Here is a 14,267-nt window from a genome sequence, read left to right as displayed (position 1 = left end):
GGTTTCCATCGAACACTTACAGCTCCTTTACTGCATCTGGCAATTTACAAATGTCTTTTAGGTCCTGCTCTGTCTTTGGCCTTACTGGTCCTGACGAGGAGGGCTGTTGCGTTGGTTTTCTCGAATTTTCTAATGATTCTATTTTAATTTGCAATGCTTTGATCATGTTGAGTTGAGCGTTAATAGCCCCAGTCATCTCTCTCATTGCATTTTGTATTTCTTCGATTTTTTCCACCATATTTAATATTATTGTATTTTATTTTTTTTTATTATTTTTTTTTTTATTTTTGTAAATAATGCTTCGCTACTTTTTAGCTTAAAAAATGTTTGTTACTCGTAAAGGTTTAATGAAGAATTCTTATTCTTGTGTTTTGTTGTACTCACGTTAGGAGTAGAATGCTTCGCATTGGGTTCCTTTGGATACTTCGTAGTGGTCCTTTTTAGCTTAGAGCGTTAATAATTGCGGTAAGCCTATTGCGGTACGACTGGTATCACTTTTATATGGTCTGCAACTAACTCGTTATCTCGTTATGTTCCCACAGTGATAACGTTCTGTAGTTCCAGGTCCCTGCTACTCGGGCGCCAGTTAAGAAATTATAGTTCAATTTCTTGTAAAAAAATATTTGCGTGGACTAATGTAGGTTTTATTGAGTTAATGTATTTGATTATAATGACAAAACTTAACTAAACTTAATTACTATTTTTGAACATATTTATAGTAAATAATTGATTATTAAGCAAAATATTACAATTATAAAGTTAAAGCTAAATTATAAAGTTAAAAATGCCTGCTAGGCATTTATTGTGGGAATTATAAAAATAGAGTTTTCACAGGTAAATTGCTAAACAATATTCTCATGAAAATTATGCTGAACTCAGCGTCTGATGTTATGCGCGTGTATCATAATGTCTTAACTTGTATATATGAAAGTTTTAGAATTGCAGATTTTAATATTTTTCGTTCCAACATATGAACGTATGTACATATGAATGTATTAGAATGGAAAATTTTGAAATTTTGCTGTTGGGACAATTAGAAATAAAATTATTAATACAAACACACGTTATTATGAATGTATACCTAGTTTTTTTAAAACTGCGGGTGAACATATAGAAATAAATTTCTGAAATATAGAAAAGGTTTAGGTTAAAATAAAATAATAATTGTATTCAAATATATATATATGTACATATGAATGTAATTTTTCAAATAAAAAAAAGGTTTAGGCAAAAACAAAATAATAATTTTATTCAAATATATGTATGTACATATAAATGTATTAAAATTTAGCATTTTACAGTTTTCCGTTTGGAACAATAAAAATAAAATTCTAACTACATACGTATGTACATATATTCTGTATGTAAATAAAAATTTTTTAAAGCTTGCTGACGAAACGTAATGTTCAAAACAATAACAAATGAAATATTAATATTCAGATGTCACAAAACATCTGATGTCTGATAAAAGCTGACATTTATTTACGTTAAGATTAATTCGTTTATCCGAACCAAAAATATGTGAGATCATTATATTTTCAAATATTATTTATTTCTCGGTTTATGTTTCTAATAATAAAAATAACGTAAAACGTATCATTTATTTCTTGGTTTGTGTTTCTAATTATAAAAAGTATAAAAGAAAAACGTGCTTTTGTTATAAAAAAATTTTTTCAGAAGATCTTAAAATAGAGCTATTTCGGGGCTAAAAAGTTCCAATGTCAGATTTTTCTAGGACCCTAAAGGCAAAACTCTATCTAATGCCTTTTGTCCCATGACTCTAGCCTTTCTAGAAGTACCCGTACTTTTTACCACCTGAGAAGTAGCTATATATATATAATGTAAAATAGGATGGTTTTTGAAGAGTTATACGAAATATGAATAAAATATAGAATTATAAAGGAAAATTCAAGGTACTGCGTAGCCTAGTGGTTAGCGTGGTAGTCTCATAATCAGAAGGTTATTGGATCAATGCTTGCCTGGATATTGTCGTATTTTTATTTTTTTGGATTATTTTAAAAAAATTTTTTTTTATTTTGTTTAAATTTTGTGTTTTAATTTTTTTTAATATATAACATTTAAATGCTATTATAAAAGTTTAAAGAAAATTTCCAAAAAAATATTCTTATAATAGTTTGAAAAAATTCGCAAAAATTTTAAGTACATAAATATGTATGTATGTATATTTTTTTTAAAGCTTCCTGAGTAATTTTTTTAAGCTTTCTATATGAATTTAATAATACTCAAAACTGTAGAATATAATTATAGAAATAAATTTTAAACGCATAATTATTAAATCATGGGAGTAAACATACAAAAATTAATTTTTCAAATAAAGAAAAGGTTTAGTCAAAAACAAAATAATAATTTTATTCATATATATGTATGTATGTATGTATATATGAATGGCTTAGAATTGAAGATTTTAAAATTTTTCGTTCCAACATATGAACGTATGTACATATGAATGTATTAGAATCGAAAATTTTGAAATTTTGCTGTTGGAAAAATTAGAAATAAAATTATAAATGTAAACATACGTAATTATGAATGGATACCTGTTTTTTTTAAACTGTGGGTAAACATATAGGATTGAATTTTAAACATAAAGAAAAGGTTTAGTCAAAAACAAAATAATAAATTTATGTATGTAAAAATATATGTATTTATGTATATATGAATATATGTGTGTATGTATATATGAATGGATTAGAATTGAAGATTTTAAAATTTTTCGTTCCAACATATGAACGTATAAACATATGAATGTATTAGAATCAAAAATTTTGAAATTTTGCTGTTGGAAAAATTAGAAATAAAATTATAAATGCAAACATACATAATTATGAATGTATACCTAGTTTTTTTAAAACTGCGGGTGAACATATAGAAATAAATTTCTCAAATAAAGAAAAGGTTTAGGTTAAAATAAAATAATAATTGTATTCAAATATATATATGTACATATGAATGTAATTTTTCAAATAAAGAAAAGGTTTAGGCAAAAACAAAATAATAATTTTATTCAAATATATGTATGTACATATAAATGTATTAAAATTTAGCATTTTACAGTTTTCCGTATGGAACAATAAAAATAAAATTCTAACTACATACGTACATACATATATTCTGTATGTACATATATTTTTTTAAAGCTTGCTGACGAAACGTAATGTTCAAAACAATAACAAATGATATATTAATATTCAGATGTCACAAAACATCTGATGTCTGATAAAAGCTGACATTTATTTACGTTAAGATTAATTCGTTTATCCGAACCAAAAATATGTGAGATCATTATATTTTCAAATATTATTTATTTCTCGGTTTGTGTTTCTAATAATAAAAATAACGTAAAACGTATCATTTATTTCTTGGTTTGTGTTTCTAATTATAAAAAGTATAAAAGAAAAACGTGCTTTTGTTATACAAAAATTTTTTCAGAAAATTTTAAAATAGAAATATTTCGGGGCTTAAAAGTTCCAATGTCAGATTTTTCTGGGACCCTAAAGGCAAAACTCTACCTAATGTCTTTTGTCCCATGTCTCTAGCCCTTCTAGAAGTACCCGTACTTTTTACCACCTGAGAAGTAGCTATATATATATAATGTAAAATATGATGGTTTTTGATGAGTTATACGAAACTAGTCGTGTGTGCTTGCATTGCAAGCCTTGCAAGTATTATGCCTGCAGTTTTGAAATTGTGTTCCATTCTGTGTGTGATGTATTTTGAGTTGACTTTTTTCTTCTTCAAAAACACATCCGTAATGTACATATAAATATGTTTTTTTCCTAATATTTTATAAGATAAAACTTAAAATAAGGAACCGCAAATTCTTTAACGTCAAAATTTTGTTTTCAGTCTGCAAACTGTCTGACGTATAAAACTTTTACGGACAGAAATGTAGTAAACTTTTTACCTGTAATTGTCTTTGATCATCCGTAAACGTCAAAACAGAAAAAAAAATTTTTTTAGGTTTAAAATAATTTTATACTTACATATTAAAAATTAACAAAAAAAATATTTTTTATATTATTTTTAAAGTAATGATAGTCACTCAATACATCAAATTTATTTACTAAATTACTACGTCAGACTTTCTGCAGGTAAAAAAAAAAATCTACAATTTTGACGCTCAATTGACTTTTTTTAAACGTTTAAGAATTTAAACTTTGACTGAAAGTAAAAAAGCAGTAGAGTATTCGTAAACTCAGACAACTCAGATTTTGTAAAATTTGACATTTAAGAATTTACCTGAAAGCTCTTAAACTAATTACGAAAAAGTACATAATTAAACAAATAATTAGTTCCTTTGAGATCTAATATCTTTTAGTAATTTATTTTAGGACCTCGCTTTGAGTTATGTCGCATAAAATCATAAAATACCTTTGACAATAAGCACTTTAAGCGATAAATTACTGTATACGCATGAAATAATTCGCTACTAAAATCCACGCACGTATATATTTGGATTTTATTATACAATCGAATAAAACGCGTGAATGTATAATGAGTTAACACTAATGCTAACGTATATAGGGTAATGCGTATAGCATACGATTTCTATGCAAAAAGTCTCAGGTTCGAACCCTGAAAAATGCGATTTGCCAGAAGAACTTTTCTTTGTTTATTGATAATTTTATTTTTTTTTAAAATGAAATTAAAAATGCTTCACCCTTACAAATCAATATCATCGAGTTTCCGTTCCAAATATTTTTTTGTAAATACCCTAGTTGTAAAAAGTTGAATGCAATAGAATAACATTTTCTTATAAAATTTTACCCTAAAAATATATTGTCAAGAAGTTTAATGTAAACTTATATTTTGCTTTCTAATACATAGTGCAACAGATCTCGAAAAGAATACATAACTAAAAGCATACGTACGTAGTTATTATAAAACAATGTAGATTTTAGTAAAACATTACAATTTTCTTAAGAAAGTGATCACTTTTTGTTATAACTCACACTTCCAAATATGAATTTACATACAATATTTATACCACCAAAATTAAATAAAATATTACCCCTACAGGATGTAGTACCTTTTTGTAAAAAACGGTTACAAAGCACATTGGGAGGGGGTGAAGGGGGATAGCGGGTGGAATCTGGGACCCTGGAGGCAAAACCCTATCTAATGCCTTTTGTCCCATTTCTCTAGCCCTTCTAGAAGTACCCGTAATTTTTGCCACCTGAGAAGTAGCTATATATATATAATGTGAAATAGAATGGTTTTTGAAGAGTTATATGAAATATGAATAAAATATAAAATTATAAAGGGAATAAAATATAAAATTATAGTCAATAACCAGAAGGTTATTGGATCAATGCTTGCCTGGGTTGTCGTATTTTTCTTTTTTTGGATTATTTTAAAATTTTTTTTTTTTATTTTGTTTAAATTTTGTGTTTTATTTTTTTTTAATATATAACAGGCAAATGTTTTTATAAAAGTTTAAAGAAAATTTCCAAAAAAATATTCTTATAATAGTTTGGAAAAATTCGCAAAAATTTTAAGTACATAAATATGTATGTATGTATATTTTTTTTTAAAGCTTCCTGAGTAATTTTTTTAAGCTTTCTATATGAATTTCATAATATTCAAAACTGTAGAATATATAGAAATAAATTTTAAACGCATAATTATTATATCACGGGGGTAAACATACAAAAACATAAGAAAAGGATTAGTCAAAAACAAAATAATAATTTTATTCAAATATATGTATGTACATATGAATGTATTAAAATTTAGCATTTTACAGTTTTTCGCTTGGACAATAAAAATAAAATTCTAACTACATACGTACATACATATATTATATTCTGTATGTATATTTTTTTAAAGTTTGGTGACGAAACATAATATTGAAAACAACAACAAATGAAGCATTATTATTCAGATGCCACAAAACATCTGATGTCTTTGACAAAAGCTGACATTTATTTACGTTAAAATTATTTCGATTTTCCGAGCCAAAAATATGTGAGATGATTATAATTTTCAAATATTATTTATTTCTCGGTATGTGCTTCTAATAATAAAAATAACGTAAAACGTATCGTTTATTTCTTGGTTTGTGTTTCTAATTATAAAAATTATAAAAGAATAAAGTTGGGTCAAACCAATGGTTTGTATTGTAGCACTTTTCCCTTCAACAAGTGAAAGTTCTTTTAAATACAGTCTATGTATACCTATCACACTATTAAATTATTTTCATTCATATACAAAACTATTTCTAGGATTGCATATATTTAGGATGAGCAATTTATGCAGTCTTTGAAATAAAGGAAAAAACAATATAAACTGAGGTTAACCTAATGCTCGATTTTAAGGTTTAATTGTATGAATTAAGAAAACTAATTATATTTTTTAATGTCATGGAGCTTGCCGTTAGCCTTTTGTGTTTATAGAAATTTGAAAGAACTTGCGGTTTCGGAAATATAAGGTGTCAAAAATTCAAATTTTACAAATTTCAAGAGGCGATGAGTTGAGAGGGGGTGGAGATGGAAAAAAAATTTCTTCTATCAAAATGAACTATTTGTTAATGTTTAAAAGCTCCTAAAGTTTTAAGCTTCTACAGGCTGGGGTCTAGAAGAAAAACGACATCAAAAATTTGGAAAAAAGGACTTTAGATAATGGTAAATTTGAACGGCCATTTTGTTTTGCTAAAGTTTAACTATAGTATACCACGCTAGAGCAAGCAAGCCACTGCCTTTCTGCGTTTGCGAAATTTCAGAAATGCTTATGGTTTCATTGCAACAAATAGTTAAAAAAGGCCATTTTTAGGGTTTTCCGGGGTATAACTTCTAGAGGGGAGAAATAGGTAAAAAATTTTGTTCTATGGGAATAAGTTTCTAGTAAAGGTCTATGTAGGTGTTAAATTTCAGCTTTCTATCTTCAAGTAGATAGAAAGCTGAAGTTTTGTAAACAAAAAAAGTGTCCACGGACGGACGGACGGACGGACTGACGGACGGACGGACGGACGGTCAGAGTGAAACTAATAAGCACTTTTTTCAAAAAATTTTTGGAAAAGTGCTAAAAAACGTGCTTATACAAAAATGGTTATACAAAAATTTTTTCAGAAAATCTTAAAATAGAGCTATTTCGGGGCTAAAAAGTTCCAATGTCAGATTTTTCTGGGACCCTGGAGGCAAAACCCTATCGCATGTCTCTAGCCCTTCTAGAAGTGGCCGTACTTTTTGGTACCTGAGAAGTAGCTATATATATATAATAACATTATTATGCTCGTAGTATAATATTGTACACTGTATATACAGTATTTATAAAATAAATCAATTTACAAATAATTTTCATATGTAGATGAAATGACATATTATTAAAAACTTAGAAAAGTAAAAATTAATATTTAATATAACAAGGTTAAATATTTAATATAAAGCAAAAACTACAGCAGGAAAAACTATTTTAATATAAAAAAAAACTATTCTTATCTAAGTCTATTCCGATTTTTCGAACTAAAAATATGTAAGATCATTATATTTTCGAATATTATTTATTTCTCGTTCTCGGTTCGTGTTTATAATAATATGTATAAAGTATCATTTATTTCTTGGGTTGTTATACGAAATTTTTTTTAGAAAATCTCAAAATAGAGGTATTTCGGGGATAAAAAGGTCTAATGTAAGATTTTTCTTTGACTCTAGAGGCAAAACCCTATCTAATGCCTTTCTAGAGGTGCTCGTACCTTTTGGCACCTGAGAAGTAGCTATATATAATAGACGTATCTACTTTGATAGTAAAAAAGAAAACGAAAATTGTATATCGTATTTGTATAATTGTATTGAATAAGGCTGCTATAGACAGTTATTTATTGGTGTTTTTAAATGTGCTAATGTTGAAAATTTTAAAAAACATCAAAATTATCTAACATAATACTTTTTCACGATTAATAAATGTACGTTAAAAATTTTCGAACTTCCTAGAAGAACTGAAATGATTGTAGCGGATATTAGAGGTAACGCAATGTATTTGAGATTAACATAACGAATTCAAAATGTTTTAAAACACAGAAATTAGTCAAACGGGTCCTATAGGAAATAAACAAGCATCAACAGATCTTACTTCGGAAACAGAAGTAAATATAGTTGAAAAACTCAATTGACTTTGGTTGCGATGACTGTATTAATTATCCTGATTTGGCTCATTGAAATGCAGAACAAATTAAAGAAAAATTCAAGAAAAAGGGCATTCAACGATAGGAATTTGGGAAATGAATAAAGGCAAGCGACTTTCTTTTGTCGTAAAAACTACTGCTGATTTCCAATAACATACAAAAGCAAATTTTCGAATCCTAATGGGTACGAGAACATAACTCTAAAGAACTTTATATATGGCCTCATTAATAGGCATATCAGAAACAAAAATGCAAGATAAAACATGTCAGCAATTTCGGAGGACGTAAATGGCACGAACAATAATTTAAAATGCAAAACGTATAAGGTTGAAATTTTATAAAGCACACTTTACACTTTGCCTTGCTGAAACTAATTGTTTCTAAAAAAGTGTTTGAAACAAAAACGAAATATCTATATTATATTTTACAAGATTTTTCCAGTTCATAAACAGGTATACATATAATCTAATAAATAACAAAAACAAAGAAATGAAAATAGCAAAAGAGAATACTGGGTACATACATTACTCAATTGATTATACATACTGTAAAACAAAAACAAAAAATGAAAAGCGAAAAGCGAAAGAGAATAAAAAAAGAGTAGTAATATTTTTTTTGTTTTTTTGCTTTACTACCATAAACAAAAATAAAAAGCAAAAGGAAGCGAAATATTTTAAATGAGTTAAGTAAGAGTAAAATAATTTTTTGTTGTTGTATTTAACATGGAATGGAATTAAAAAAAATAAAACTAAAAATTGTGAGAGATATAAGAACACGAATAATGTTACGTACTAAGGCAATTATTCTTCGTGTGCTTGCGAAATTTCAATTGAGTAAGTAGCCAAGCCAGGTCTGTATAAAGAAAAGAGGCATTGATTTTTTATTAATTCACATTCACTTTGGTTTTAAAGTTTAACGTGAAAGGTACTATTTCCTTTCCTTTTAATTTTGTTCGGCACCAGTTCCCCATCCGTCTGCATATGCCATGACTATAAATAAGTCCCAAGGGCAAACTTTTGAAAAGGATGGCCTCTATCTCCCCAGCCGTGCTTTTCGCATGGGCAATTATACACAGCATGTTCAAGAGCCATAGACTCCAATTCTTTAAAAATTCAAGTCAAAGATACGGTTCGACAGGGAAAAATCGATGATGGAAATATTTTAACAGATAAAGTTGTTTATAAGGAAATTTTTCGTTCTTAATTGTTAACTAATTCTTAAATTGAATTTTAATCATATCTATGTAATTAACAGTGACACATATTACATCTTAAAATTTATTAAATTAAAAATATTTCCATTACTTTTATATGTTAGTATTCAAACCAATATGATATTTATGCATATACAAGTATATACCTGCATATGTATGCCATAATATGTACAAATTTTTCTAAACTTATTTTAAAATTGATTGCCACAATCCTGTTTTTACAACAGACAATGCTGCTTATAAGCAAACCACAGGGGCCCCTAGTAAATATTTACTACATATGAATATCTATGCTACAACTTTATCATTAAATATTTTCATGCTACAAATTTATTTCTTGGCACAACTTTATTAGATACTTTTAAAAATTTTTAACAAGAACAGATTATACAAAGAACCCTTTTGTATATTTTAAGACGAGGTGTTGGCTAACTAAATTTTCAAGATATACTCCAAATTGAAGAAAAGTCAAAATTAGTCTAAAAAAGAAAGATTTAGAGTATAATTTATACAATTTATTGATCCTTTGTTTTACAAATTTTACAAAACGATTAAGACTGGAGATTTAGTAGACGAGAGGAGGGGGAGAATAAAAGATACTGTAACCTTTCTTAAATTTTTTTAGCAACTTTAAATTTTTAGAAATAATCTTTACTTGAACTTTATTCATTTGTCACCTCCATTTATGTTTTTTATGGCAATGATTTGAAAAAAAGTGAAAAATCAAACAACGTTGAAATAATATACATATTTTGTTTCCTTTTCAATATAACATAAGTCATCCAAAACGATATTTACAGTTTTGCAACAACAGTTTAAGTCGACTTAAATTTGAGGTGTAATTTTTCATAAATCGCCTAAATCGAGATATGCTTTGCAAAGTGCGTTTTATAAATTTGGTATAACCACCTATCTCTCTTTTTCCATAATTATGAGACTACTATTTGCTGTTTTACATCAGATTATGAATTAATCGCTTCATTTGATACCATGCACTTCGTGAAGGATATATTCACTTTGGTATGGAGTTTGTTACCACTAGAAGGTGTCATCTCCAGTATGGACATATATATATAAGTTAACGTTGCACATTATTTCAGACGTTAACCTATCACCTTTCACCCAAAAATTTTAATTTAAAAATTGCGAAATCGTCAACACAGCAATTTTCGGTGTGAACTACCTTAAAATTTAGTTCACATGAAAATTCGTTTAACGGTCACGTTGCAGCTATAGCAATTTTGCTGATATTGCAAGTAGAGCGATCGTAAATAAAAATTAACATTTTATAAAAATTTTTTTTTTTTATTAAAAACACCGTTGGTGTGCTCATTATAACAATCTAGCAATTTAACACTAATAAGTTATTTGTTTTTAGCCTACTAATTTACTACTTTTACAAAATTTTACAAAGTTTTTTATCCTATGATAATTTCTTTTTGCTTATAATTCTAATGATTTTTTTTTTAATTTAATCATTTAGTTTATTTTATCTTAAAGTAATTCGAACGGTTTTGTTCGCTGCAATCTTCTAATTTTGCCGTCATTATCCAGCAGTTGAAGAGCCTCAATGTTAACATGGTGTTGTAGTCGATTTTGATGACCTTGTGCATATTTTTTAATTACGTTGTCCAGCATTTCTACACCCAAATCCTTATGTAGGTTGATATTCCGAATATATCAAGTTTTTTCTTGACATGTGGTTTCCACTTGAGTTTTGCATCAAGTGACATGCCCAGGTATTTGGCCGTATTTTCATATCGTACTATTTTTTCATTAATATACACTGGCTTTTACTGAGTGTGTTTATTTGTGAAGTCAATATGTATAGATTTTGATTCGTTGAGTTTAATTCGCCATTTGCTAGCCCAATTTTGCACTTTGTTGATTGCGTTTTGTAATCTTGCTGTTGTTTCAATAGTGTTGTTACCAGTCGCCAGAATAGCCGCGTCGTCAGCAAATGTAGCAACAGTACTTTGTTCTGGTATAGGCAAGTCGCTAGTGTACAAGAGATAAAGGATTGGTCCTAATACACTACCCTGTGGTACACCTGCCTGGATTTTCTTAATTTCGGAATAATGATCTTCTTATTTGATCCTGAAATATCTATTTTATTTAAATTTTATTTATTTAAATTTATTTATTTTTATTTAAATTTATTCAAATTTACAATATGTATTCAAGATTATAATATTTTAGGTCTAATAAAAGTATGCTAAAATATTATATAATATAACAATTTATTATTAACTTATAATTATTTCAAAAACTTCATTAATACAAAATTTAAAATTATGTATTATAATTTTAATTAATATTATATTGTTACAAAAAATATATTAAAATCTGAATGAAAATTAAAAATAAAACAGAAAACAAAAATATAAACTATGCAGTAGTGAGAAATTCACTAGTGTTGCATAGCTGTATCTTAATACAATTTATATATAAATAGTAAATAGTAAATGTGGGGTTTAAGACAAATTTTATTTTATATTTATATCAATTCTTATATCTATCTTGTATAACAAATCAGCTACTATTTTTTAAACATGCAGTTACACATTGGGTAGAAAGAACAACATAAGTAATTTAATACGAGTATCATTTGCTTAATTTCTTTATTACACAAAGTTTGATAATCGCAGTTAAAGTACTTCTTAGCAATACGTTCTTTAAAAAGAGTAATATTTTCTTTATCACTAATTCTTTTCACATGCATTTTAATAACGAAATATGGAATTTTGAGCATTGCAGGACTAATTCTATCATAGTTTGCTGACAAGACTATCCATTTAAAATCATTTATCTCTGAAGAGCTGGATTCTTCTTTATAGTCAAATGATACTGCATTGTAATTTTTTTTTGAGGAAGTTTGAGGAGGAATGTCCACAGGTTTAAGCAAAGACAATTGAAGATTATCAGCATTTAATAATATGTTTTCCAACTGAGAGCAGGATTTTGTTCGAAAAAGTGCTGTGCAGAAGGTAAGAACCCTATCTTTATCAATGTCGGGTCTTATATCAACAACAGATTTGCCATGAATACTAATTGATTTGATAAAATTTTTATTGTAAACCACCGCGACATCCCCCAAGCAATTTGTAGGTGTTATATTAGACGCATCTAAAATTATTAAAAGTCAGAATTTTAAATCTTTATTTAAATTATCTCATAGGTCATTTCAAATTAATGAAGTGACCCGAGGACTTTCCCTCTCCTGAGTATTTTCAACTCAATATAACTTTTCAAAATTGAAAAGAATAAGAGAAGAAATACAAAGAATGAGAAGGAAACGTTCACGGAATGATTTTATTTACAGAAGACTATAGGAAAATTTCCATTACCAACATCAAGTAAATTCCACAATTAATTAAGTTTTTCAAAGTCGTAATAATTAATTGATAATAGCCAAGCTTTGCATAATTTTAAATATTTATGAGAAACAGTTTCATTTCTGATGTGAAGAGGAAGATTATTAAAATAAATTGACGCTCGAGTTTCAAAGAATTTTTTATAATGAGTTTTAGATCCAAATGGTATACTAGCTAGATTAAGTTTGTTTGTTCTAAGATTGTAATAATTGCAGCTACGTATACGTGATGAAATTCCAGAATTAAAAATTTTTTTAAAACACTTATAAGCATAGAGATGTCTAAGCGGGAGTACAAACGATTCCTGGAATAATGACCAACTACTATATGTTCTAGTTTTATGGTAGATTATTTTCTATCTGTCCGATATGTATGAATTCAGTATTCTTGAGTATTTATCAGGAAGGAGTAACTTGAGTTTATAATTCAATCCTTCATGCCAAACTTTATCGAAAGCTTGAGCTACATCTAAGAATATTGCAGAACAAACTCCCCTTTTTTCCAAAGTATCTTCTATTACGTTTGTTATCCGATGTACCTGATCAATTGGGGAGTGTTGATCACGAAAACCAAATTGATGATCTGGAATAAGTTTTTTCTCGTCTATGATAGGCTTTAATCTTTTTAATAGAAGTTTTTCAAATAATTTAGAAATAACAGGTAACAGCGAAATCGGGCGGTATGATATTTTGGGATCATGATTACTTCAGCTATCTTTCATAATTGTGGTACATATTGCAATCTAAATGATGCATTGTTCAGTTTAGTTAGCTTGGTTATAGCTTTCTTCGGAAGTTCCTTCAGAATTTTTCCAATTCCTGTAATACTTCAATATTGTCTGATGAGATTGGCTGAAATATTTCCTCAAGATGATCGGCAAATCTCGTCGCTTTTTGTTCGTTATTTCTTGCCCAGCTATTATCTATATTCCTTATAGGTGGGGTCTGCATTATAGGTCTTTTCAGATTTTTAGTGGCTTTCCATAATGAATATTCAGTTTTAGAGTCATTAGTAAGATTCCTAAGAAATGCAATTATTGTATCATTTTTTAGTTTTTTAATTTCATAACTGAGCTGTGCTGTAAGATTATGCAGTCTGGTTTTGTCTTGAGGATTTCTAGTCTGCTGCCATTTCTTCCTTGCTTTTCTCTTTTCAGCAATCATTTCTAGAATTTCTTTAGGATAGTTATTTCCTTTTAATTTATGGGTTATGATTGGAGTATTATCCCATGATGAAATCTGAATATCATTATTAAATTTTTCTACTTCAAAATCCAATTGCTCTTCAGTCTGTATTGACACATTCAAATAAATTCTTTCTTCTAACATTATTTTAAAGGACTCCCAATCAGTCATTTTATACCCTGCACTTCATGAAGGGTATATTAACTTTGGTATGGAGTTTGTAACTACTTGAAGGAGTCATCTGCGGTATGGACATATATATATATTCTTGTTCAGCGTAAAATTCTGCATCGATTTAGACATGACCGTCTGTCCGTCCGCACGATAACTCAAAAACGAATAATGCAATCGACACC

The 14,267-nt window shown here is 27.8% G+C and overlaps 1 protein-coding gene across 1 annotated transcript; it reads right to left on the bottom strand.

Moving 5' to 3' along the window:
* Window positions 1-11,146: 11,146 nt before the first annotated feature.
* LOC129615657 (uncharacterized) lies at window positions 11,147-13,482 on the bottom strand. Its single transcript, XM_055530975.1, has 4 exons — window positions 13,460-13,482; window positions 13,214-13,347; window positions 11,982-12,479; window positions 11,147-11,403 (listed from the first exon to the last, which is right to left on the bottom strand). The coding sequence occupies exons 1-4, from the start codon at window positions 13,480-13,482 to the stop codon at window positions 11,147-11,149; spliced, it is 912 nt and encodes a 303-aa protein (XP_055386950.1).
* Between the last annotated feature and the right edge of the window lie 785 nt (window positions 13,483-14,267).

Source organism: Condylostylus longicornis, unplaced genomic scaffold (genome assembly GCF_029603195.1).
Source record: "Condylostylus longicornis isolate FDR11 unplaced genomic scaffold, ASM2960319v2 ptg000142l, whole genome shotgun sequence".
NCBI lineage: Eukaryota > Metazoa > Arthropoda > Insecta > Diptera > Dolichopodidae > Condylostylus > Condylostylus longicornis.
This window is presented reverse-complemented; position numbering and strand designations above follow the sequence as displayed.

Coding starts and splice junctions, on each gene's coding strand:
- LOC129615657 (XM_055530975.1), bottom strand. CDS start 13,482: ATGCATCATTTAGATTGCAATAT. Junction 13,348..13,459: donor CATCATTTAGATTGCAATAT/GTACCACAATTA, acceptor TCTATTAAAAAG/ATTAAAGCCTATCATAGACG. Junction 12,480..13,213: donor TTTGGAAAAAAGGGGAGTTT/GTTCTGCAATAT, acceptor TAATAATTTTAG/ATGCGTCTAATATAACACCT.